General features: G+C 46.4%; 1 protein-coding gene across 1 annotated transcript in view; it reads left to right on the forward strand.

Annotated features, from left to right (window-relative positions):
• Positions 1-26,404, forward strand: part of LOC120028427 (calsyntenin-2-like) — a 129,702-nt gene that overhangs the window by 1,902 nt on the left and 101,396 nt on the right. The window contains exons 2-4 of the mRNA XM_038973647.1: positions 4,981-5,166; positions 6,624-6,881; positions 7,131-7,252. Of these exons, the coding sequence (XP_038829575.1) occupies positions 4,981-5,166; positions 6,624-6,881; positions 7,131-7,252 (566 nt within the window). The remainder of the gene's footprint in view (positions 1-4,980; positions 5,167-6,623; positions 6,882-7,130; positions 7,253-26,404) is intronic.

Genomic DNA, 26,404 nt, shown 5'->3' on the forward strand with positions numbered 1-26,404 from the left:
TCCATTACATAGTTCACATGACATATCACTCCATTACATAGTTCACATGGTATATCACTCCATTACATAGTTCACATGGCATATCACTCCATTACATAGTTCACATGACATATTACTCCATTACATAGTTCACATGACATATCACTCCATTACATAGTTCACATGGTATATCACTCCATTACATAGTTCACATGACATATTACTCCATTACATGGTTCACATGATATATGCCTCCCGCCATCCGGCTCCTGTAAAACATGGAACTGGAATCCCACAGTGTTTTAATTTTTTATTTCACCTTCATTTAACCAGGTAAACTAGTTGAGAACAAGTTCTCATTTACAACTGCGACTTGGCCAAGATAAAGCAAAGCAGTTCGACACATACAACAACACAGAGTTACACATGGAGTAAAACTAACATACAGTCACTAATACAGTAGAAAAATAAGTCTATATACAATGTGAGCAAATGAGGTGAGATTAGGGAGGTAAAGGCAATAAAAAGGCCATGGTGGCGAAGTAAATACAATATAGCAAGTAAAACACTGGAATGGTAGATTTGCAGTGGAAGAATGTGCAAAGTAGAAATATAAATAATGGGGTGCAAAGGAGCAAAATAAATAAATAAATACAGTAGGGGAAGGGGTAGTTGTTTGGGCTAAATTATAGATGGGCTATGTACAGGTGCAGTAATCTGTGAGCTGCTCTGACAGCTTTTGCTTAAAGCTAGTGAGGGAGATAAGTGTTTCCAGTTTCAGAGATTTTTGTAGTTCGTTCCAGTCATTGGCAGCAGAGAACTAGAAGGAGAGGCGGCCAAAGGAGGAATTGGTTTTGGGGGTGACCAGAGAGATATACCTGCTGGAGCGCGTGCTACAGGTGGGTGCTGCTATGGTGACCAGCGAGCTGAGATAAGGGTGGACTTTACCTAGCAGGGTCTTGTAGATGACCTGGAGCCAGTGGGTTTGGCGACGAGTATGAAGCGAGGGCCAGCCAACAAGAGCGTACAGGTCGCAGTGGTGGGTAGTATATTTGGCTTTGGTGACAAAGGGATGGCACTGTGATAGACTGTGTGGGCAGTGGGCAGCTGGGAGGAGATGTTCTTATTCTCCATGGACTTTACAGTGTCCCAGAACTTTTTTGAGTTCGTGTTGCAGGAAGCACATTTCTGCTTGAAAAAGCTAGCCTTGGCTTTTTTAACTGCCTGTGTATATTGGTTTCTAACTTCCCTGAAAAGTTGCATATCACGGGGGCTGTTCGATGCTAATGCAGAATGCCATAGGATGTTTTTGTGTTGGTTAAGGGCAGTCAGGCCTGGAGCGAACCAAGGGCTATATCTGTTCCTGGTTCTACATTTCTTGAATGGGGCATGCTTATTTAAGATGGTGAGGAAGGCATTTAAAAAAAATAACCAGGCATTCTCTACTGACGGGATGAGGTCAATATCCTTCCAGGATACCCGGGCCAGGTCGATTAGAAAGGCCTGCTCGCTGAAGTGTTTCAGGGAGCGTTTGACAGTGATGAGTGGTGGTCGTTTGACCGCTGACCCATTACGGATGCAGGCAATGAGGCAGTGATCGCTGAGATCTTGGTTGAAAACAGCAGAGGTGTATTTAGAGGGCAAGTTGGTTAGGATGATATCTATGAGGGTGCCCGTGTTTACGGCTTTGGGGTGGTACCTGGTAGGTTCATTGATAATTTGTGTGAGATTGAGGGCATCAAGCTTAGATTGTAGGATGGCTGGGGTGTTAAGCATGTCCCAGTTTAGGTCACCTAGCAGCACAAGCTCGGAAGATAGATGGGGGGGCAATCAATTCACATATGGTGTCCAGAGCACAGCTGGGGGCAGAGGGTGGTCTATAGAAAGCGGCAACGGTGAGAGACTTGTTTTTAGAGAGGTGGATTTTTAAAAGTTGAAGTTCAAATTGTTTGGGTACAGACCTGGATAGTAGGACAGCACTCTGCAGGCTATCTCTGCAGTAGATTGCAACACCGCCCCCTTTGGCCGTTCTATCTGGTCTGAAAATGTTGTAGTTAGGGATGGAGATCTCAGAATTTTTGATGGTCTTCCTAAGCCAGGATTCAGACACGGCTAGGACATCCGGGTTGGCAGAGTGTGCTAAAGCAGTGAATAAAACAAACTTAGGGAGGAGGATTTTAATGTTAACATGCATGAAACCAAGGCTATTACGGTTACAGAAGTCATCAAAAGAGAGAGCCTGGGGAATAGGAGTGGAGCTAGGCACTGCAGGGCCTGGATTCACCTCTACATCACCAGAGGAACAGAGGAGGAGTAGGATAAGGGTATGGATTAAAGCTATGAGAAATTGGACATCTAGGACGTCTGGAACAGAGAGTAAAAGGAGCAGGTTTCTGGGGGCGATAAAATAGCTTCAAGGTATAATGTACAGACAAAGGTATGGTAGGATGTGAATACAGTGGAGGTAAACCTAGGAATTGAGTGATGATGAGAGAGATACCATCTCTAGAAACATCATTGAATCCAGGTGATGTCATCGCATGTGTGGGTGGTGGAACTGAAAGGTTGGATAAGGTATAATGAGGAGTGCTAGAGGCTCTACAGTGAAGCCAATAAACACTAACCAGAACAGCAATGGACAAGGCATATTGACATTAAGGAGAGGCATGCTTAGTCGAGTGATCATAAGGGTCCAGTGAGTAGTGAGGTTGGTTGGGATCACGGCGATTCAGACAGCTAGCCGGGCCATGGGTAGAAAGCTGGCAGAGGATGGAGGTCTGTTTTTAGTGGGGTTCCGTGTGGTAGAGGGGACCAATCCAATTGGCAAAATAGATTTAGTTATAGTGACCCAAGAAAATTGTCCGATAGACCTATTCAGATAGCAGCCGATAAGACAGCTAGTATGAATACACGGACTGGATTATGGCATAATGTTCACTACATTGCACTTTCCTCTCTCCCTCAGTGAGTCCTGCAGTGTGCATACTGTGGAAAAGAAAGATCTCTGCAGAGATGGAATAGCTTCCTATTACTGGAAACTCACACTACCGCTAACAGTATGATTCGCAGTGTGTGTTTGTGTGTGTGTGTGTCTGTGTGTACGTGGTTTTTTTTGGAGCATGGTGCAAGGCAGAGCGAGCAGCGGCGCCATGCCGTGCCTCATGAATAGAAGTAAATTATTTAGCAGGGACACAAATGGAACAGCTCAGTCACACAGAGTCCCTGCAGGGCCTCACATTCACCACGTTGCCATCACTGACCTCAATCATCCTCTATATGAGTATAGTCATGTCGTAATGAGTCTGTATAGGAACCTTTATGAGCAGGAATATGAATTTATATGATAGTGCTGAGTGATTAACCAAAATGAACCTTTAAAAAGCAGGCAGACATTTTCATTTGGACAAGGTTGTCTAAGTAAGAGAAACCACTCCACTCCGCCTTGTGCCCCTACTGCTGGTCAGGTGTATTATTTGAAGGATCGGTATGATGTGGTTGATTTGTAAGGTTAGGCAGAAGTGCAGTGAATAGTGTCACTTTTTAGGATGTCAATATAAATTAATGTATTTATGATTGTTTGTAATTTTGTCTTGCCTTTTAATCATTATATGTGTTATTGTTTTTACCATCGAGGACTACTTCGGATACAAGCGTTTTACAGTAATTAGTACTTTCAAGTGGTGTTCTCTGGGTCCACATTCTACATTTTGTTGTATATGTCTGTTATCCAAAATACATTCAATTCAATCTCTACCTGTGAATACATGATCTACTGTAGGCCTAGATTGTATTTAGAAGTCATGAAAGTATGCCTTATTTACTTTGAAGAACTACTAAAATATAGTTTTTTTCAGACAGCATAGGCAGCAGCTCTATAGAAATTAGATGATGATTTGGAATTAAATAATAATGTCCTCAAATAAAACTAAGGTATTGTATACAACATCTGAATATTTATTTTAGAATCTAACCGAAACTGAACCGAAATCAAATAGCACCAATCACTCAGCACTACTGTATGATGAGGTATATTGGCTCTGATGAGCCAAACTTGCTAAGTCATTTTCTGAACTGATAAAAAGCAAGAAATGCAGAATAAAGGAGTGTGTGTGTGTGTGTGTGTGTGTGTGTGTGTGTGTGTGTGTGTGTTGTGTGTGTGAGAGAGAGAGAGAGAGAGAGAGAGAGAGAGAGAGAGAGAGAGAGAGAGAGAGAGAGAGAGAGAGAGAGAGAGAGAGAGAGAGAGAGAGAGAGAGAGAGAGAGAGAGAGAGAGTTTGAGGAAGTGAACATGACAGATGTAACAGTCCAGAGGGCAGCGATTAGCTGATTCCCTTCTTATCCAATCAGTGTTGCCTTCAGCTCAGGTTTATGTTCAACTCTGCTTGCCTGGTTCTTTCTACCTGCCTCTCTCTGTCTGCCTGTTTCTCTTACACACACTGCTGAATAGACACTACGAATTCACACACATTAACACACACACACTATCACACACACATAGAAGTACAGTGTGTCTCAAAATACCCAAACTGAAAAACACACAAATACACACACACCATACTGTACACACAAAAGCATGCAGTAACCAAGGTGACTAGAAGACACACACACTGAACTGTGAGAGAGATGGTCTGGTTGAACACTCTCTACATTTTATTCATGTCACAGTGATTTAGTGAGCCCAGTACTGTACAGTGGATAGCGCCATTGATTCACATTATTCAACATTTTATTGACCGCATAAAACTCTGAAATGGGCTGTCACATCTTTATGGGGGACCTACAAGGCAGGAATGGGCACAAGACCATGCATTGTGAAAATCACAAGGAAATCTGGAGAAACGAGTAGAAGTTAACATAATCTGAAACAAGAATAGGTCAGGGCTGTTGTCACCTGTTGTTCTGCTCAAAGGACCACATATTCACACTCCAAGATCGCTCTCATTCTCTCTCTCTCATACACACACTCCCCCATTCCTAACAATTGTGTATTGTGTCTTTCCTAGACTGGGACAAAAGAGTGGACTATGAGCCAGGCACAGGCAGCAAGCAGCTGTTTCCCAAGATGAATCTGGAGACGTGTGGAGGGCTTCTCTCCTCAGTGAGGACCACGGTAGAGCTACAGACCAGCCATATTGGGAAGGGCTGCGACCGGGAGACATACTCTGAGAAGTCCCTGCAGAAACTCTGTGGTACGTACCTCATGGGATACATACATTCCATAGCCAAAAGTATGTGAACACCTGCTTGTCGAAGATCTCATTCTAAAAACATGGGATTAATATGTAGTTGGTCCCTCCTTTGCTGCTATAACAGCCTTCACTCTTCTGGGAGTCGGCATTTCAATTCATCCCAAAGGTGTTCGATGGTGTTGAGGTCAGGGCTCTGTGCAGGCCAGATGAGTTCTTCCACACCGATCTCGACAAACCATTTCTGTATGGACCTCGCTTTGTACATGGGGGCATTGTCATGCTGAAACAGGAAAGGGCCTTCTCCAAACTTTTTCCACAATTTTGGAAGCACAGAATCGTCTAGAATGTCATTGTATGCTGTGGATTTCCCTTCACTGGAACCAAGGGGCCTAGCCCAGACCATGAAAAACAGCCCCAGACCATTATTCCTCCTCCACCAAACTTTACAGTTGGCACTGTGCATTGGGGCATGTAGCGTTCTCCTGGTGAAGTGTGATTCATCATTCTAGAGAACGCGTTTCCACTGCTCCAGTGTCCATGGCGGGGAACTTTACACCACTCCAGCATTGTGCATGGTGACATTAAGCTTGTGTGCGGCTGCTCGGCCATGGAAACCATTGGTGGAAAAAGTACTGTATCGTCATACTTGAGTAAAACTAAAGATACCTTAATAGAAAATAACTCAAGTAAAAGTTGAAAGTCACCCAGTAAAATTCTACTTGAGTAAAAAAAAGTATTTGATTTTAAATATACTTAAGTATCAAAAGTAAATGTAATTTTTAAGATATACTTAAGTATCAAAAGTAAAAGTATAAATAATAAAAAAAAATCCTTATATTAAGCAAACCAGACAGCACCATTCTCTTGTTTAAAATAAAAAATGATAGCCAGGGGCACACTCCCAACACTCAGCATAATTTACAAACAAAGTATATTATTTTCTTTAGGAATGTAGTGAAGTAGAAGTAAAAGTAAAAAAAAAACGGGAGTTCTGACTGATCGGTTTTTATTTTCCTGTGAAAGGATCAAAAAACAGTCTCTCCTTCTCTGTAATAGCTTGTCTGATTGGCTGTGTGGGGAATTATCACTCGTTAAAAACACAGAACATGAAATTAATTCCAGCCATCCCTTCTTTCTTTGCTTTACTATGGTGTTCTGTAGGTTTCTTAGTGTCCATGGTGGAAGATAAAGCAGTATGTACTGTAGGCATGGCATGGCCATTTCTTATGATGTCTTTCATCCACTCCTACCTCTGAAAGTCTGTTTAATTTGTCACAAATCAATACTCACATCCACTCTCAATCTCTGAACATCGATTTATACATTAAGCCTGGGCGTTTGGCATATTCACAAGTGATCATAGCCAAGGTCAGTCTGAACCATCTGTATATCTGTGTTGATTTCTATTTCTTTGCTGTTGGGCTTCCCTATCTGTTCCCGTGGCAACAATTACCCAGGGGCCTCGTCGGGCAGCACAGACCTTCTCCCCGCCCCCAGCGTCTCCACCAATTGGACGGCGTCCCTGGTGACGGACAGTGAGCGAGACAGCGACCTCATCTTCCGGTTTGACGGGCGGCAAGCGGCGAAGATTCCGGACCAGGTGGTACCACAGAACCTGACTGATCAGTTCACCGTCGCCACGTGGATGAAGCATGGACCCAATCCTGGACTGAGGGCGGAGAAAGAGACCCTGCTCTGCAACTCTGATAAAACAGGTTGGAAGAGGGGAAGGAAGTTGGGAGGGAAGAGAGAGGTGTGGCTGGGAGAGAAGTAAAGTGGGTAGGGCTGTGTGGAGAGGGGCGGGAACATTGAATGGATGTGTTCTAATGGTGGTAGGTGTGACCTATCGATAAGGGGTGTGGTCTACTGCCAAGAATGGGTTTATGTTAAATCAAAGGTTGTGGTAATTTAAGGGAAGCTGTGTTACATTGACGTGCGCTTCTCTTTCCTCATCCCCTCTTCAGAGATGAACAGACACCACTACTCCCTTTACGTCCATAACTGTCGTCTGGTCTTCCTGCTCCGGAGAGACTTCATCCAGGTGGACACCTTCAGACCTGCAGAGTTCCACTGGAAACTGGATCAGGTAGGCTATACAGTAGGCTGTGTCCATCCGTGATATTAATTTGTAATGGACTGTACCACTAAAGAGGGACAACTTGTCCTTACGAGTGTGCCGTCTATGAAACATGATGTGATGTTCAGATGGCCTGAACTGACCACAGCACCTAAAGTCCTTCATCCCAGAACCTCTCTAACAGCCTCGATACACAGAGCAGTTGAGACCGTTTTAGACCTAGACATATGAAGACCATCTATATATAGAAAAGATTTCCTTCACAAGTGTGTGTGTGTGTGTGTGTGTGTGTGTGTGTGTGTGTGTGTGTGTGTGTGTGTGTGTGTGTGTGTGTGTGTGTGTGTGTGTGTGTGTGTGTGTGTGTGTGTGTGTGTGTGTGTGTGTGTGTGTGTGTGTGTGTGTGTTTCCTCTGGGGATGAACAGGAGATGGCGGTGAGGATATGTTTGTCTGGAGATACACTGACTCTTGGCCAAGCCTAGCGGGCTGACGTGTGTGTGTGTGTCCATGTACAGTATGTGGGTGTGTGACAGCAGCAGCTCCCTCTCGCCAGAGGAGGTGAGTCTGTCTCAAGGTCGGCCAGGTCACCCTAACTGTCAGTCTCCAGACCCTGAACGCAGCTCTCTGTTTGCACAGAAGAGACGTGCAGCTGAGGCCGGGTCGGTGAGAGGCAGAGTGCGGGGGCTGCTGGGTAATTTGAGGACAGATCACTGGCTGTGATTGGAGGAAGGACAGGGGGTCAGAGCGTGACCTTGTGACCGGGGTTGACCTCTTGTGAGTCACCGTCTGAAGAAGTTCTGTAACATTCCGGAACAGAACACAGTTAGACAAGACATGGCAGCCTGTCTCTCCACATCTCTCTGGAGTCATCTAGTTACTCTTCTTGTGTCTATTTCCTGCTCCTTTGTGCCCAGTTCTGTGAATTGTAATTTTAATTTGCATGTAAGTCTTGAATTGCCTGGAATTGAAATGGAATTGACCCCAAATCTGACTGTGGCAAAAGGTTTTAAAGGCAAGATTACACATTCTGGGATTGGAGGGTAGATAAAAAATACTTTCCCTACTGAATTACATGTTTATAGGCTAAAAACTACTCAAACTCCAAGAGAATAGATTACTTCATTGACAGAACTTTGGAGGTAACCATTTCAGAGAGCTGTAAAATCAAGGCAACACTGAATCAACATCTCATTTGAGTCAGTTAAGTAGCTAAACTGTTTAGACAGATTGAAGCAGAGAGTCCATGCCTTCTCCTAAATTCTCAACCATCATTTTCTATTCCTCTCTCTCTCTCTCTCTCTCTCTCTCTCTCTCTCTCTCTCTCTCTCTCTCTCTCTCTCTCTCTCTCTCTCTCTCTCTCTCTCTCTCTCTCTCTCTCTCTCTCTCTCTCTCTCTCTCTCTCTCTCTCTCTCTCTCTCTCTCTCTCTCTCTCTCTCTCTCTCTCTCTCTGATATTATTTTGCACCTCAATTTCTGAGCAAAATAAACACGTTTCTTTTTGTTTTGAGGGAGGGGGGGATATAAAAAGACTGTAAAAAAAGACCAGCAAATCAACTCCAAGTGATTTTAATTGGAAATCTGTTCCAAAGTATTATAATGCGTAACAGAGAGACATATGTGACTTTATACAAATGTATGCAATGTTTGAAGTGATTATGTTTTAGTCATCTGTTGGGCTTCTTGCGGTCAATTTGCCCCCCCCCCCCCCCCCCCCCCCCCCACACACACACACACACACACACACATACCAAAACTTAATGTAGAAGCATTTAGAAACGTACACTATTCTTATTTACAGTAAAAGTGACTACAAAATGACACATCGCTGTTACTCTACCAGTTAACACTACCAGTTAACACTACCAGTTAATTAACACTACCAGTTAACACTACCAGTTAACACTACCAGTTAATACTACCAGTTAACACTACCAGTTAACACTACCAGTTAACACTACCAGTTAATTAACACTACCAGTTAATACTACCTGTTAACACTACCAGTTAACACTACCAGTTAACACTACCAGTTAATACTACCAGTTAACACTACCAGTTAACACTACCAGTTAACACTACCAGTTAATTAACACTACCTGTTAACACTACCAGTTAACACTACCAGTTAATTAACACTACCTGTTAATACTACCTGTTAACACTACCTGTTAACACTACCAGTTAACACTACCAGTTAATTAACACTACCAGTTAACACTACCAGTTAACGCTACCTGTTAACACTACCTGTTAACACTACCTGTTAATACTACCTGTTAACACTACCAGTTAACACTACCAGTTAATTAACACTACCAGTTAACACTACCAGTTAATACTACCAGTTAATACTACCTGTTAACACTACCAGTTAACACTACCAGTTAACACTACCAGTTAACACTACCTGTTAACACTACCAGTTAACACTACCAGTTAACACTACCTGTTAACACTACCTGTTAACACTACCTGTTAACACTACCTGTTCAGGCTACCTGTTCAGGCTACCTGTTAACACTACCTGTTCAGGCTACCTGTTAACACTACCTTTTAGATGACCTGTTAACACTTCCTGTTAACACTACCTGTTAACACTACCTGTTAGCACTACCTGTTAACACTACCAGTTAACACTACCTGTTAACACTACCAGTTAACACTACCAGTTAACACTACCTGTTAACACTACCTGTTAACACTACCAGTTAACACTACCAGTTAATTAACACTACCTGTTAAAACTACCTGTTAACACTACCAGTTAACACTACCAGTTAACACTACCAGTTAACACTACCTGTTAACACTACCTGTTAACACTACCTGTTAACACTACCAGTTAACACTACCAGTTAACACTACCAGTTAAAACTACCTGTTAACACTACCAGTTAACACTACCAGTTAATTAACACTACCAGTTAACACTACCAGTTAATACTACCAGTTAATACTACCTGTTAACACTACCAGTTAACACTACCAGTTAACACTACCAGTTAACACTACCTGTTAACACTACCAGTTAACACTACCAGTTAACACTACCTGTTAACACTACCAGTTAACACTACCAGTTAACACTACCTGTTAACACTACCAGTTAACACTACCAGTTAACACTACCAGTTAACACTACCTGTTAACACTACCTGTTAACACTACCTGTTAACACTACCTGTTCAGGCTACCTGTTCAGGCTACCTGTTAACACTACCTGTTCAGGCTACCTGTTAACACTACCTTTTAGATGACCTGTTAACACTTCCTGTTAAGACTACCTGTTTAGGCTACCTGTTAAGACAACCTGTTAAGGCTACCTGTTAACACTACATGTTAAGGCTACCTGTTAACACTACATGTTAAGGCTACCTGTTAACACTACATGTTAAGGCTACCTGTTAACACTACATGTTAAGGCTACCTGTTAACGCTACCTGTGAAGGCTACCTGTTAACGCTATCTGATAAGGCTACCTGTTAAGGCTACATTTTAACGCTACCTGTTAAGGCTTCCTATTAACACTACCTGTTAAGGCTACCTGTTAAAGCTACCTATTAACGCTACCTGTTAAGGCTAACTTTTAACGCTACCTGTTAACACTGCCTGTTAACACTTCCTGACATACACAAACACACACACGACCTCTCTTGACCAGTATATGCTATTTGTTGGGACCCAGTAGTGCTGTCAGGAAGAAGCAGAGTGTCAGTGAGTGACATTGTAATTAAACACAACAGCATATTAACAGAGCTTCTATGTCTGGAAACATCATCAGTCCCGCAGGCCTCAAGGATGGAGAGAGAGATATAGAGAGAGCGAGTGAGAGAGGGGAGAAAGAGATGGGACAGAGAGACCATGGGGGGGAGTGTTTGAGACAGAAAGATAAGTATTTTTGTGAGTTCCATTACTCTCTCAGCGATTTTCTGTCGAGCCGAACGTTCTACAATGTGATGTTGATTCAGTAAAATGAATGTCTTCGGGGCACCATTTAGATGTGGACGATCTGTGGTTCCTGATTTGCTGATGTGGGGTGTTTTTTATGTAGTTTTTTAAATCACCGTCAAATCATCCTTGTAAATGACAGCAAGCTTTAGGCCTATAGACAATTTCCTCCTCTAGTTCTCATTCTATCTATGTCTGGGTGACTTTGGGGGACATTTCCCTTATGTAAACACACAAAACACTGTATTGCCCGGACAATGTCTAGAGGGAGGTTTTAAAACTTTGATTTAATGTCGACTGCACCAACTGGCCACACAGAACACACACACACATACACACACACAGAACAATCACACACATACACAGAACACACACACACACACACACACACACACACACACACACACACACACACACACACACACACACACAGAACACAAACACACAGACACACACACACACACACACACACACACACACACATACAGAACACAAACACAGACACACACACACACACACACACACACACACACACACACACACACACACACACACACACACACACACACACACACACACACACACATGAACACATACACTCCGTCATGTATGTTTTAGTCGTTGAAGGGCCTCTTCTACACTCCCTCTCCTCTCTCCCTCTCCTCTCTCCCTCTCCTCTCTCCCTCCCTGTCCTCCTAAGCCCCTGTTCTGACAGAGGATCTGAGAGCACTCTCTCCCTGCTCCGCCCACTCATCTCCATCTCTCCCTGCCCCCGCTACACTCCTCTCATCTCTCTCTGTCCCTGCCCCCCCCACTCATCTCCATCTCTCCCTGCCCCGGCTACACTCCTCTCATCTCTCTCTCTCTCTGTCCCTGCCCCGCCACTCATCTCCATCTCTCTCTGTCCCTGCCCCCCCACTCCTCTCCATCTCTCTCTGTACCCCCACTTCTCTCCATCTCTCTCTGTCCCTGCCCCCCCACTCCTCTCATCTCGCTCTGTCCCTGCCCCCCCCCACTCCTCTCCATCTCTCTCTCTGTCCCCCCCACTCCTCTCCATCTCTCTCTGTCCCTGCCCCCCCCCCCCCCACTTCTCTCATCTCTCTCTGTCCCTGTCCCCCCCACTCCTCTCCATCTCTCTCTGTCCCTGCCCCCCCCCCCCCCCCCACTTCTCTCATCTCTCTCTGTCCCTGCCCCCCCCACTCCTCTCCATCTCTCTCTGTCCCCCCTCCACTCCTCTCCATCTCTCTCTGTCCCCCCAACTCCTCTCCATCTCTCTCTGTCCCCCCCCCCCCCACTCATCTCCATCTCTCTCTGTCCCCCTAATCCTCTCCATCTCGTTCTGTTCCCCTCCACTCCTCTCCGTCTCTCTCTGTCCCCCATTCCTCTCCATCTCTCTCTATCCCCCCTCCACTCCTCTCCACTCCTCTCCATCTCTCTCTGCCCCCCCCCCCCATTCCTCTCCATCTCTCTCTGTCCCCATTCCTCTCCATCTCTCTCTGTCCCCCCATTCCTCTCCATCTCTCTCTGTCCCCCCTCCACTCCTCTCCACTCCTCTCCATCTCTCTCTGTCCCCCCCATTCCTCTCCATCTCTCTCTGTCCCCCACACTCCTCTCCATCTCTCTCTGTCCCCCCTCCACTCCTCTCCACTCCTCTACATCTCTCTCTGGCCCCCCCATTCCTCTCCATCTCTCTCTGTCCCCCCCACTCCTCTCCATCTCTCTCTGCCCCCCCCACTCATCTCCATCTCTCTCTGTCCCCCCAATCCTCTCCGTCTCGTTCTGTTCCCCCCACTCCTCTCCGTCTCTCTCTGTCCCCCCTCCCCTCCTCTCCACTCCTCTCCATCTCTCTCATTCCCCCCACTCCTCTCCATCTCTCTCTGTCCCCCCCACTCCTCTCCATCTCTCTTTGTCCCCCCTCCACTCCTCTCCATCTCTCTCTGTCCTCCCCACTCCTCTCCATCTCTCTCTGTCCCCTCCCACTCCTCTCCATCTCTCTCTGTCCCCCCCCCACTCCTCTCCATCTCTCTTTGTCTCCCCTCCACTCCTCTCCATCTCTCTCTGTCCTCCCCACTCCTCTCCATCTCTCTCTGTCCCCCCTCCACTCCTCTCCATCTCTCTCTGTCCCCCCCACTCCTCTCCATCTCTCTCTGTCCCCCCTCCACTCCTCTCCATCTTTCTCTGTCCTCCCCACTCCTCTCCATCTCTCTCTGTCCCCCCTCCACTCCTCTCCATCTCTCTCTGTCCCCCCTCCACTCCTCTCCATCTCGTCCTGATCCCCCCCACTCCTCTCCATCTCTCTCTCTGTCCCCCCTCCACTCCTCTCCACTCCTCTCTGCCCCCCCCCATTCCTCTCCATCTCTCTCTGTCCCCCCCAATCCTCTCCATCTCTCTATGCCCCCCCACTCATCTCCATCTCTCTCTGCCCCCCCAATCCTCTCCGTCTCATTCTGTTCCCCCCCCCCACTCCTCCCTGTCTCTCTCTGTCCCCCCTCCACTCCTCTCCACTCCTCTCCATCTTTCTCTGTCCCCCCTCCACTCCTCTCCACTCCTCTCCACTCCTCTCCATCTCTCTCTTTCCCCCCCACTCCTCTCCATCTCTCTCTGTCCCCCCCACTCCTCTCCATCTCTCTCTGTCCCCCCCTCCACTCCTCTCCATCTCTCTCTGCCCCCCCACTCCTCTCCATCTCTCTCTGCCCCCCCCCACTCCTCTCCATCTCTCTCTGACACCCTCCACTCCTCTCCATCTCTCTCTGTCCCCCCTCCACTCCTCTCCATCTCTCTCTGTGCCCCCCCCCCTCCTCTCCATCTCTCTCTGCCCCCCCACTCCTCTCCATCTCCCTCTGCCCCCCCTCCACTCCTCTCCATCTCTCTTTGTCTTTATGTGAGTGTGCTTCCTGTACACTGTCTTTATGTGAGTGTGCTTCCTGTACACTGTCTTTATGTGAGAGTGCTTCCTGTACACTGTCTTTATGTGTGAGTAGCCATGGGAACACACACCTATGTGTTTTCTTTGAGGAAGAGAAAGTAATAGTAAGAAGAGAGAGACTGAGAGGCATGGAGGGACAGCCTCTTCTAGCCAGACCATATGGATCATTAGGGCAGAGTGAGTCTACTCTTAATTGAGACAGGCTAGAGACTGAGGGCTAGAGACTGAGGGCTGGAGGCTGAGGACTGGAGGCTGAGGACTGGAGGCTGAAGACTAAAGGCTGAGTGTGTGTATGCATGGGTGTGTGTGATTATCAGTTCCACTTTATCCTTGAGATTGCAGTGTGTGGAGTACATAGTACCTGTGTAATGGCCTCTATCACCTTGATATCTCTAAAAGGGTTGGACGGGAGAAAACGTATGTTCCCATGGCAATCCTCCATTGACTAAACAGATATGGAGAGCAACAATACAAAACAACATCTCAGCTATTCCTCTCAGGTGGATTTATTATGGAAGTCAATAATGAAATAATAAGCATTGCTGGCATCTAATATTGATCATCACCAGTGGTGTAAAGTACTTAATCCCCCCTGATGGGACGGTTGAGCTAACATGCGCTAATGTGATTAGCATGAGGTAAAGTACTGAAGTAAAAATACTTTGAAGTACTATTTAACACATTTTTTGGTGTATCTGTACTTTACTTTACTATTTATATTTTTAACTACATTTAATTTTACTTTACTACATTCCTTAAGAAAATAATGTACTTCTTACTCCATACATTTAAATAACCTTTATTTGGTCTGGGAACCCACAACACGATAAACACTCAAACAAATCCATGGTTACACATCAATTAAAAACACAACTCCAACTCCTCCTCCACAGTACCTAAACACAACAGCCTCTGAATACCCATATACTCACAAACAGATCAATGTTGTTAACCATTTTGTAATAGTCAAACTCAACCCTCAGTCTCGCTGCCAACATCCCCTCCAGCATTCCCACCACATCTACAGACCCCTGTCCCCGAATACTGTTCTTTCGTGTTTTCCATATCGCTAATTTAGCTGCCCTGAGACAAAATGTTGCAAAATAACTGCATCCCTTCGACTAAACCTGTACTTTAGCCCAAATATAAACTGTTGGGAAGAGAGAACCTCTCCCAGAGCTGAGAACCAGCTAGTGATCAGGTCAATCATCTCGACCAACCTGGGACACTGTAAGAACAGATGTGCCAGAGTTTCAGACTCAGCACAGAATGGTCTCCCTTCCCCAACAGTAGGATCCAGATGTACCAGATGCATATTGGTGGCTATGGCTCCATGTATTATCCTCCATTGGAGATCAGCTGTCCTCTTTTCAATAGGCAGTTTGTATAAAGACCACCAACAGCCTTTTGGGGAGACACCTGGACCAAACACCTCGTCGGTTTTACCCCTTCCAGGGAAGACGCACGGGACACTTTTACACAGATTTTGTACATGGCCTTCTTTCATGGCCTTCTTTCCCACCGCCTTGAACTCCCCCAGGTCCGGGGTATCGAAGGAAAGCAGCATCCCCACATCCTCCTCTAATGCCCCCGGCGCAGCACTAACATTCAGCGCAGGGAACACATAATCCAGACTCTCCGTCCACTGATCAGAATTGGAACTATCAGTCACATACTGCCGATGAAGTACTGGCAAGTTATTACAGACCTCATCTACGACCTTCCTCAGTAGGCGAGAAGATCAGATCCCCGCTCTTTCTCCCAGCTCCTCCAACGATCTGCTCCTACTCCGCACCAGATGACCCAGCTTAGTACACCCCACACCTAACAGGCATGAACGTAGGCTGGCTGAACCCACAGCACGGGACTGGATGGCAGTGTTGTAAAAAAGAGGCTCTTCAAAAAGCCACATCCCTAGTGGTGTGCCGGCCTTACGGGACTTGACAAAAACTCTCCAAGCCTGCATAACAGACCCATAGAATGGAGTCAAGCCAGACAAATCACCCCCCTCCAGCTTTAAGAGGAAAATATGCTTGTCTAAGCCCAAACAGCCCGCTCTCCTCATCAATGTACAGGCTGTGTCAACCCAGCTAGAACCGTCACAGTACAACAGTCTCTGGGCTGCTAGAAGCCGGAAAGACATGATCCTGGAAGAAATGTCCACCAGGCCTTGTCCACCAGGCCTTGTCCACCAGACCTTGTCCACCAGGCCTTGTCCACCAGGCCTTGTCCACCAGGCCTTGTCCACCAGGCCTTGTCCACTAGGCCTTGCCCACCAGACCTTGACCACCAGGCCTTGTCCACCAGACCTTGTCCACCAGACCTTGTCCACCAGGCCTTGCCCACCAGACCTTGTCCACCAGACCTTGTCCACCAGGCCTTGCCCACCAGACCTTGTCCACCAGACCTTGTCCACCAAGCCTTGCCCACCAGACCTTGTCCACCAGACCTTGTCCACCAGACCTTGTCCACCAGACCTTGTCCACCAGGCCTTGTCCACCAGGCGTTGTCCACCTGGCCTTGCCCACCCTCATTCCTTACTCTCCACACATCAGAAAGCTCAAACTCAGTTAACTTCTTTGGTATAGGGGGCAGCATTTTCACTTTTGGATGAATTTCGTGCCCATAGTGAACTGCCTCCTTCTCTGTCCCACATGCTAATATATGCATATTATTACTATTGGATAGAAAACACTCTGAAGTTTCTAAAACTGTTTGAATGATGTCTGTGAGTATAACAGAACTCATATGGAATGCAAAAACCTGAGAAAAAATCCAAACAGGAAGTGAAAATTCTGAGAGTGGTCATTGTTAAAGTCATCGCCTATTCAATAATAGTAATATATGGATCTGTTTGCACTTCATATGCCTTCCACTAGATGTCAACAGTCAGTAGAACGTGGAATGAAGCTTATGTTGTGTTGTTGGACTGGATGGGAGGGGAATGAGTCAGTGGTCTGGCAGATTGCCTGTTCTTGGTCACGCGCTTTCCTCATTATATCGTCTTGCGTTCCATTACTTATAGAGACTGAAAATAATTCTCCGGTTGGAACCTTATTGGATATAAATGATAACAACATCCTGAAGTGTAACGGCAGTCTAGCTCTTCCTCCTCCTCGGACGAGGAGAGGAGAGAAGGATCGGAGGACCAATGTGCAGCGTGGTAATTTTCCATGAATTTAATTAACACAAAAACAAGATACTGACAAACTAATACAAAACAACAAACGACCGTGAAGCTACAAACGAAAGTGCAGCTCCTGACTAGCTGGCGGCTCTGGCAGCTCCTGACTGGCTGGCGGCTCTGGCGGCTCCTGACTGACGGACGGCTCTAGCGGCTCCTGACTGACGGACGGCTCTAATGGCTCGGGACAGACGGGCGGCTCTAATGGCTCGTGGCAGACGGATGGCTCAGATGGCGCTGGGCAGACAGATGGCTCAGATGGCGCTGGGCAGACAGATGGCTCAGACGGCGCTGGGCAGACAGATGGCTCAGACGGCGCTGGGCAGACGGATGGCTCAGACGGCGCTGGGCAGACAGATGGCTCAGACGGCGCTGGGCAGACAGATGGCTCAGACGGCGTTGGGCAGACAGATGGCTCAGACTGCGCTGGGCAGACGAGCAGTGCAGGCGGCGTTGAGCAGACGAGCAGTGCAGGCGGCGTTGGGCAGACGGCCGACTCTGACCTGCTGAGGCGCACAGTAGGCCTGGTGCGTGGTGCCGGAACTGGTGGTACCGGACTGGAGACACGCACCTCAAGGCTAGTGCGGGGAGCAGGAGCAGGGCACACTGGTTTCTCAAAGCGCACTATAGGCCTGGTGCGTGGTGCCGGAACTGGTGGTACCGGACTGAGGGCACGCACCTCAAGGCTAGTGCGGGGAGAAGGAACAGTGCGTACAGGGCTCTGGAGACGCACAGGAGGCTTGATGCGTGGTGCCGGAACTGGAGGCACTGGGCTGGAGACATGCACCACAGGGAGAGTGCGTGGAGGAGGAACAGGGCTCTGGAGATGCACTAGAAGCCTGGTGCGTGGTGTAGGCACTGGTGGTACTGGGCTGGGGCGGGAAAGTGGCGCCGGATATACCGGACCGTGCAGGCGTACTGGCTCCCTTGAGCACCGAGCCTGCCCAACCTTACCTGGTTGAATGCTCCCCGTAGCCCGTCCAGTGCGGGGAGGTGGAATAACCCGCACTGGGCTGTGTTGGCGAACCGGGGACACCATACGTAAGGCTGGTGCCATGTACACCGGCCCGAGGAGACGTACTGGAGGCCAGATATGTTGAGCCGGCTTCATGGCACTTGGCTCAATGCTCAATCTAGCCCGCCCAGTGCGGGGAGGCGGAATAACCCGCACCGGGCTATGCACACGTACAGGAGACACCGTGCGCTCTTCCGCATAACACGGTGTCTGCCCGTACTCCCGCTCTCCACGGTAAGCATGGGAAGTGGGCGCAGGTCTCCTACCTGACTTCGCCACACTACCCCTTAACCCCCCCCCCCAAGAAATTTTTGGGATTTCCTCTCGGGTTTCCAGCCTCGCTTACGTGCTGCCTCCTCATACCACCGCTCCTGGGCTTTAGCTGCCTCCATCTCTTCCCGAGAGCAGCGATATTCTCCAATGTGAGCCCAGTGTCCTTTCCCTCCAGAATTTCCTCCCATGTCCAGGATTCCTGTGTAGTGGGCCGCTGCTGCTCGTACTCACGCTGCTTGGTCCGAGTTTGGTGGGTGGTTCTGTAACGGCAGTCTAGCTCTTCCTCCTCCTCGGACGAGGAGAGGAGAGAAGGATCGGAGGACCAATGTGCAGCGTGGTAATTTTCCATGAATTTAATTAACACAAAAACAAGATACTGACAAACTAATACAAAACAACAAACGACCGTGAAGCTACAAACGAAAGTGCAATACACAAGCTACTAACGTTAGACATAGACACTACACAAAATAACAAACGAACTAACCGTCACAGTCCTGTGTGGCACAAACACTGACACAGGAAACAACCACCCACAATCCCCAACACAAAACAAGCCACCTATATATGATTCTCAATCAGGGACAACGATTGACAGCTGTCTCTGATTGAGAACCATATCAGGCTGAACACAGAAACAGACGAACTAGACACACAACATAGAATTCCCACCCAGCTCACGTCCTGACCAACACTAAACAAGCAAAACACATAAGAATTCTGGTCAGGACGTTACATGAAGATTGATTCTCTACTAAGTTTGACCAGTTTATTCGACCTGGAATATAGCTTTTTGAAGTTTTCGTCCGATGTTTGCCTGCATCTGTGCGAGCGTTTGGACACGTGTACTATGCTAGCAAAATTAGCTAATTGGACATAAGTAATGGACATTATCGAACAAAACAACGATTTATTGTGGAACTAGGATTCCTGGCACTGCATTCTGATGAAGATAATCAAAGGTAAGGGAATATTTATGATGTAATTTCGTATTTCTGTTGACTCCAACATGGCGGAGAAATGTTGTTACATCTGAGCGCCGTCTGAGATTATTGCATGGTGTGCTTTTTACGTAAAGTTTTTTTTTAAATCTGACACAGCGGTTGCATTAGGAACAAGTGTATCTTTAATTATATGTAAAACATGTATCTTTCATCAAAGTTTATGATGAGTATTTCTGTTATTTGACGTGGCTCTCTGTAATTACTCCGGATATTTTGGAGGCATTTCTGAACATTGCGCCAATGTAAACCGAGATTTGTGGATATAAATATGCACATTATCGAACAAAACATAAATGTATTGTGTAACATGATGTCATATGAGTGTCATCTGGTGAAGATGTTCAAACGTTAGTGATTAATTTTATCTCTATTTCTGGTTTTTGTTACTACTATCTTTTGCTGGGAAAATGGCTGTGTTTTTCTGTGGCTATGTACTGAGCTAACATAATTGTTTGGTGTGCTTTCCCCGTAAATCCTTTTTGAAATCAGACGTTGGCTGGATTCACAACATGTGTAGCTTTAATTTGGTGTCTTTCATGTGTGATTTCATGAAAGATTGATTTTTATAGTAATATATTTGAATTTGGCGCGCTACATTTTTTCTGGATTTTGGCCAAGTGGGACGCTACCGTCCCACCTATCCTAGAGAAGTTAATAGATCAGATAGGCAAATAGTTGACCACAGGTGAGGTTCTTCAGCAGTGCGGTCAACAGTAAAATCCACAGTACAGTTCCAGTCCCCCCCTAAAATCATACACACCTTTTGGTCACACTGTTTTAAGGTTTCCCCTATTTGATCAAATACAGCAATATGCTCTGTAGGAGCATAAACATTCAAAAAAACTAACAAAAAACACCGTAACATCCGCCTTGACCAATAAAACCCAACCTTTGACAATCTCTGTTGTAAACTCAGCAAAAAAAGAAACGTCCTCTCACTGTCAACTGCGTTTATTTTACGCAAACTTGACATGTGTAAATATTTGTATGAACATAACAAGATTCAACAACTGAGACATAAACTGAACAAGTTCCACAGACATGTGACTGACAGAAATTGAATAATGTGTCCCTGAACAAAGGGAGGGTCAAAATCAAAAGTAACAGTCAGTATCTGGTGTGGCCACCAGCTGCATTAAGTACTGCAGTGCATCTCCTCCCCGTGGACTGCACCAGATTTGCCTGTTCTTTCTGTGAGATGTTACCCCACTCTTCCACCAAGGCACCTGCAAGTTCCTGGATATTTCTGGGGGGAATGGCCCTAGCCCTCACCCTCCAATCCAGCAGGTCCCAGACGTGCTCAATAGGATTGAGATCCAGGCTCTTCGCTGGCCATGGCAGAACACTGACATTCCTGTCTTGCAGGAAATCACACACAGAACGAGCAGTATGGCTGGTGGCATTGTCATGCTGGAGGGTCATGTCAGGATGAGCCTGCAGGAAGGGTACCACATGAGAGAGGAGGATGTCTTCCCTGTAAAGCACAGTGTTGAGATTGCTTGCAATGACAACAAGCTCAGTCCGATGATGCTGTGACACATCGCCCCGGACCATGACGGACCCTCCATCTCCAAATCAATCCCGCTCCAGAGTACAGTAACGCTCATTCCTTCGATGATAAACGCGAATCCGACCATTACCCCTGGTGAGACAAAACCACGACTCATCAGTGAAGAGCACTTTTTGCCAGTCCTGTCTGGTCCAGCGACGGTGGGTTTGTGCCCATAGGCGACGTTGTTGCCGGTGATGTCTGGTGAGGACCTGCCTTACAACAGGCCTACAAGCCCTCAGTCCAGCCTCTCTCAGTCTATTGCGGGCAGTCTGAACACTGATGGAGGGATTGTACATTCCTGGTGTAACTCGGGCAGTTGTTGTTGCCATCCTGTACCTGTCCCGCAGGTGTGATGTTCGGATGTACCGATCCTGTGCAGGTGTTGTTACACGTGGTCTGCCACTGCGAGGACAAACAGCTGTCCGTCCTGTCTCCCTGTAGCACTGTCTTAGGCGTCTCACAGTACAGACTTTGCAATTTATTGACCTGGCCACATCTGCAGTCCTCATGTCTCCTTGTAGCATGCTTAAGGCACATTCACACAGATGAGCAGTCAGTATAAAGGCCTCTTTAGTGTCCTAAGTTTTCATAACTGTGAATTAATTGCCTACCGTCTGTAAGCTGTTAGTGTCTTAACAAGCGTTCCACAGGTGCATGTTCATTAATTCTTTATGGTTCATTGAACAAGTATGGAAAACAGTGTTTAAACCCTTTACAATGAAGATCTGTGAAGTTATTTGCATTTTTAGAAATAGTCTTTGAAAGACAGGGTCCTGAAAAAGGGACATTTCTTTTTTTGCTGAGTTTAGATACCACAGTCACCCCTAAGCCTGAGGAAAACAAAATTGCCACCCCAGCACTGAAATTAGTACAATGACTGAGTATATGCTGCCCCTCCCACCACGTACCCCAGTCAACCTCATTAGCCTCATCACTATGTGTCTCCTGTAGAAAAACTGTATCAAGCCTTTTCTGTTTTATTACTTCTAATACCCAAGCCCTCTTATTCCTGTCCCTTCCACCATTAATATTGAGATAACCTACCCTTAGTACGTCCATATAGAACAGAGAAAGGAAAAGCAGAAGAAACCACAGAGAAACCAGACAAAGAGAAAAGAACACCCTATGAGGCATGATCATCATCATTGTTGTAATTTTCTCTTAACCTGACCACGTTTCCCACCACCTTTTGCTCAAGCAAAAACTCTTATTCTCACTCAACTGATCTAACCCCACCGTCTTCTGTAACATCACAACTGACCTCACAAACTTATCAACATTTAAAAAATCTGCCTATTTGACAGATTTCCCAAAAGTCTGATCCAGGATCCCATTTACCTCCTCTAGATTGTAAATTGAGTTGTCACCAGAGAGAGATATCCATATCCATATCCTTCTCCTAATCCTCCTCAACTGAGGCCACAGACCCCTGACTCCTCTCTGCCACATGCTGAGCACTCCCCACTTGCACCCCATCACTCGTACCAGGCATGTAACGCTCTGGGTGTAGTGGGTGCGAAGTCAGGCGCAGGAAGCAGAGAGTTCAGTGGTAGTGCTAAAACGGCGAGCATAAGCCACCCCACAAAACACAGGGCGCACACAAAACAAATGCCCCAAAACCGGGGACTGCAACAGTCCGGCAAAACCCACAAAACACGAAACACGTATACCTCAAACATGCACCCTAGTTACACAAACAATCCCGCACAACTAGCATGCGGGCCTGCTGGGTAATATAGCCCAACTAATTAACCAAACACAAAACAGGTGAAACCAATAAACAGAAAAAAAGGATCAGTGGCAGCTAGTAGGCCAGTGACAACGACCGCCGAGAGCCACCCGAAGAGGAAGGGGAGCCATCTTCATTAGGAATCGTGACAAGGCATCTCCTCCACTACCTGGGAGACTTGCCCCACCTGAACCCCCTCCTGTACCCCATTTCTCATTTAATTATTTTTTATTTAACCTTTATTTAACTAGGCAAATCAGTTAAGAACAAATTCTTCTTTACAATGACGGCCTACCCTGGCCAAACCCAGATGGCGCTGGTCCAATTGTGCACCGGCCTATGGGACTCCCAATCACAGCCGGATGTGATGGAGCCTGGTTTTGAACCAGGTACTGCAGTGACACCTCTTGCACTGGGATACTGTCTATGACCACTGCGCCACTCGGGAGAATCTCCTCCACTACCTGGGAGACTAGCCCCACCTGAACCCCCTCCTGTACCCAATTACTCGTACCAGGCATCTCCTCCGCTACCTGGGAGACAAGCTCCGCATTAACCCCCTCCTGTACCCCATCACTCATACTGGGCATCTCCCCCCCCAGTCTGAGGAAATGGCTCTCCAGATACGTCCTTACCTCCTACAACAATATTTTTCTGCTGCTTAACATTCCCCTCTGGTACAAGTTGCAACTCCGTGCCCTCAACACGGACAACTTGTTCCTCAGCAACAGGTGCTTGTGGCTGCTCTACCATTATCGGCCCACCTCTCCCTACATCAGTGGGCCCAGGCGTTACGAGGACCACCTGCGTCCCTCCCTCTGCCTTCTCCCTTTTCGGTCAAGCATGTCGCTTATGGCCAACATCTCCACACTCAAAACACCGTTGACTGCCCGTACTAGCATAAGCCATATATAGTCCGTTGTCATACTTGACTTTAAACGATAACTCCAAAGTCTGCTTCGGTGAGTCCAAAAACATAAATACCTGTCGCCAAAACAACATAACCTGTTTCGAAGCCAGGGGTTTGCAACCCACGGGACAATCTTAATTGAACTGGCAAACTTACCAAACCACAATAACTTGCGCTCCAATAGCTCATTGGGAATAAACTGCGGTACATTCTAAATCGTTACCCTTTGTAAGGTGTGCGTACTGGCGGCAGAGAAGTCAGGTGCAGGAGAGCAAAGAGTGTGTTACAATGGCACAGTTTAATAATAAAAATCACTGTGAACAGAAACATATACAATGGGACAAAACCCCTTCGCACGCCAGACATAACGTGCACATAACTTACAAATAAACAATTCCAGACAAGGACATGGGGGAAACAGAAGGTTAAATACACAACATGTAATTATGGAATTGGAACCAGGTGTGTGGGAAGACAAGACAAAACAAATGGAAAATGAAAGGTGAATCGGCGATGGCTTGAAGGCCGGCGATGCCGACCGCCGAACGCCGCCCGAACAAGGAGAGGGACCGACTTCGGCGGAAGTCGTGACACCCTTGTTGACGGAGAAAAAAGTGGCGTAACTTGAATAAACATACCTTTAAGAAGTACGCCATTCTCAACCATCCAATCAACAAGATGCTTTTCTTTAAAAAACACCACCAATGCTTTATTAATCTGCGACGTGTAAGCAACATTTTCATATTCTACCTTCTCTCCTACGGCGACCAGAATCTCCTCCACAGTGACTTCAGTACTGAACTCCTGTTGCCACAATAAAAGGGCAACCAGTGAAGAACAAACACCATTGTAAATACAACCCATATTTATGCGTATTTATTTTCAACACTTACAACACTGTATATATACATAATATGACATTTGTGATGTCTTTATTCTTTTGAAACTTCTGTATGTGTAATGTTTACTGTTCTTTTTTATGAGAGAGAGAGAGAGAGAGAGAGAGAGAGAGAGAGAGAGAGAGAGAGAGAGAGAGAGAGAGAGAGAGAGAGAGAGAGAGAGAGAGAGAGACTGTTCATTGGGTTGAGGTGGAGGCATGTGTCAATATCTCTGACAATGTCTGTAGAGTATCTAACTAATAATAAGAAGGACGGATATATCTTAGAATCTATATATGGTCGCTTATATTGGGTGTAATGTTGAGTGTAATTCAAGTCCACTTCATTTCCTGTGTGACTGCTGTGTTCCATCCCTCTGTCTGTCTCTACTCTCCTATCTATCTCAACAGCCTATCATTATCTCTGGGACATTATGTATCGCTCATACAGGCCTCCTCCTCTGCTTCCTCCACATAATCACATTCTGTCCCTAACACACCCATTTATATAGAGGAGATGAAATCAGCATTTATTATACACATCATTCTCTACCTCTTACACTGGCTCAGTCTTTTCCACTCTATCTGTCTATTGCTTCCTTTTCTGGATGTAATCGCTCTCTATTATGAGTAGCAGAAGTGCCTCTTAGTTGTGTGGAATGGTGTTGATGTGGTTACTAAATGACAGGGAGGTGGAGATATGTGTTCTATTAGCACTGCACATTGTGGAGAGAGGAAGAGAGAGGAAGAGAGGGGAAGAGAGATGAAGAGAGAGACGAAGAGAGAGGGAGACAGAGGAAGAGAGATGAAGAGAGAGGGAGAGTGGAAGAGAGACGAAGAGAGAGGAAGAGAGAGGAAGAGAGAGGAATAGAGACGGAGAGAGACGTAGAAAGAGGGAGAGAGGGAGAGAGACGAAGAGAGACGGAGAGAGAGGGAGAAAGGGAGAGAGACGAAGAGAGACGAAGAGAGACGAAGAGTGAGGGTGAGAGGGAGAGAGGGAGATGAAGAGAGAGGAAGAGAGACGAAGAGTGAGGGTGAGAGGGAGAGAGGGAGATGAAGAGAGATGAAGGAAGATGGAGAGAGAGGGAGAGAGAGGAAGAGAGATGGAGAGAGGGAGAGAGAAGAAGAGAGACGGAGAGAGAGGGAGAGAGACGAAGGGAGACGAAGGGAGACGAAGAGAGGGAGAGAGATGAAGTGAGAGAGACGAAGAGAGTGGAAGAGAGTGGAAGAGAGAAGGAAGGAGGTAGGAATTGTGTGTGAAAGAGTGAGGGAGGACACAAAAGCAGGAAAGTTTTACTGTTCAGAATCCTTCCCTCCCAAGCATCTAAAACTCCCATCCATCATACTCAGCCTTACCAAACAAGTGCCCTGAATAACTTTCTATTATTCACTCTTACTGAATATGTTTATACTGTACTTTCTCCCACTCTCTCTCTCCCTACATATTTATCCACCTTTATTTTAATCTGGCTTTATCACTGGCCTAATAAGCCTCTGTCTCTATAGCATCGCTCCCGCTGTGCTCCCAGTCTCTGAGAAAAAGTAAGGCATAGTGTATATCTATGATATCTGGGATAGATGTGTTCTATGTGGTGTGGATCTATGTTTTCTGGGTTAGATGTGTTCTTTGTGGTTACTGTGGATCTCTGATGTCTTGGTTAGATGTGTTCTATGTGGTGTTGATCTATGTTATCTGGGTTAGATGTGTTCTATGTGGTGTGGATCTATGTTGTCTGGGTTAGATGT

Source organism: Salvelinus namaycush, chromosome 34 (genome assembly GCF_016432855.1).
Source record: "Salvelinus namaycush isolate Seneca chromosome 34, SaNama_1.0, whole genome shotgun sequence".
Taxonomy (NCBI): domain Eukaryota; kingdom Metazoa; phylum Chordata; class Actinopteri; order Salmoniformes; family Salmonidae; genus Salvelinus; species Salvelinus namaycush.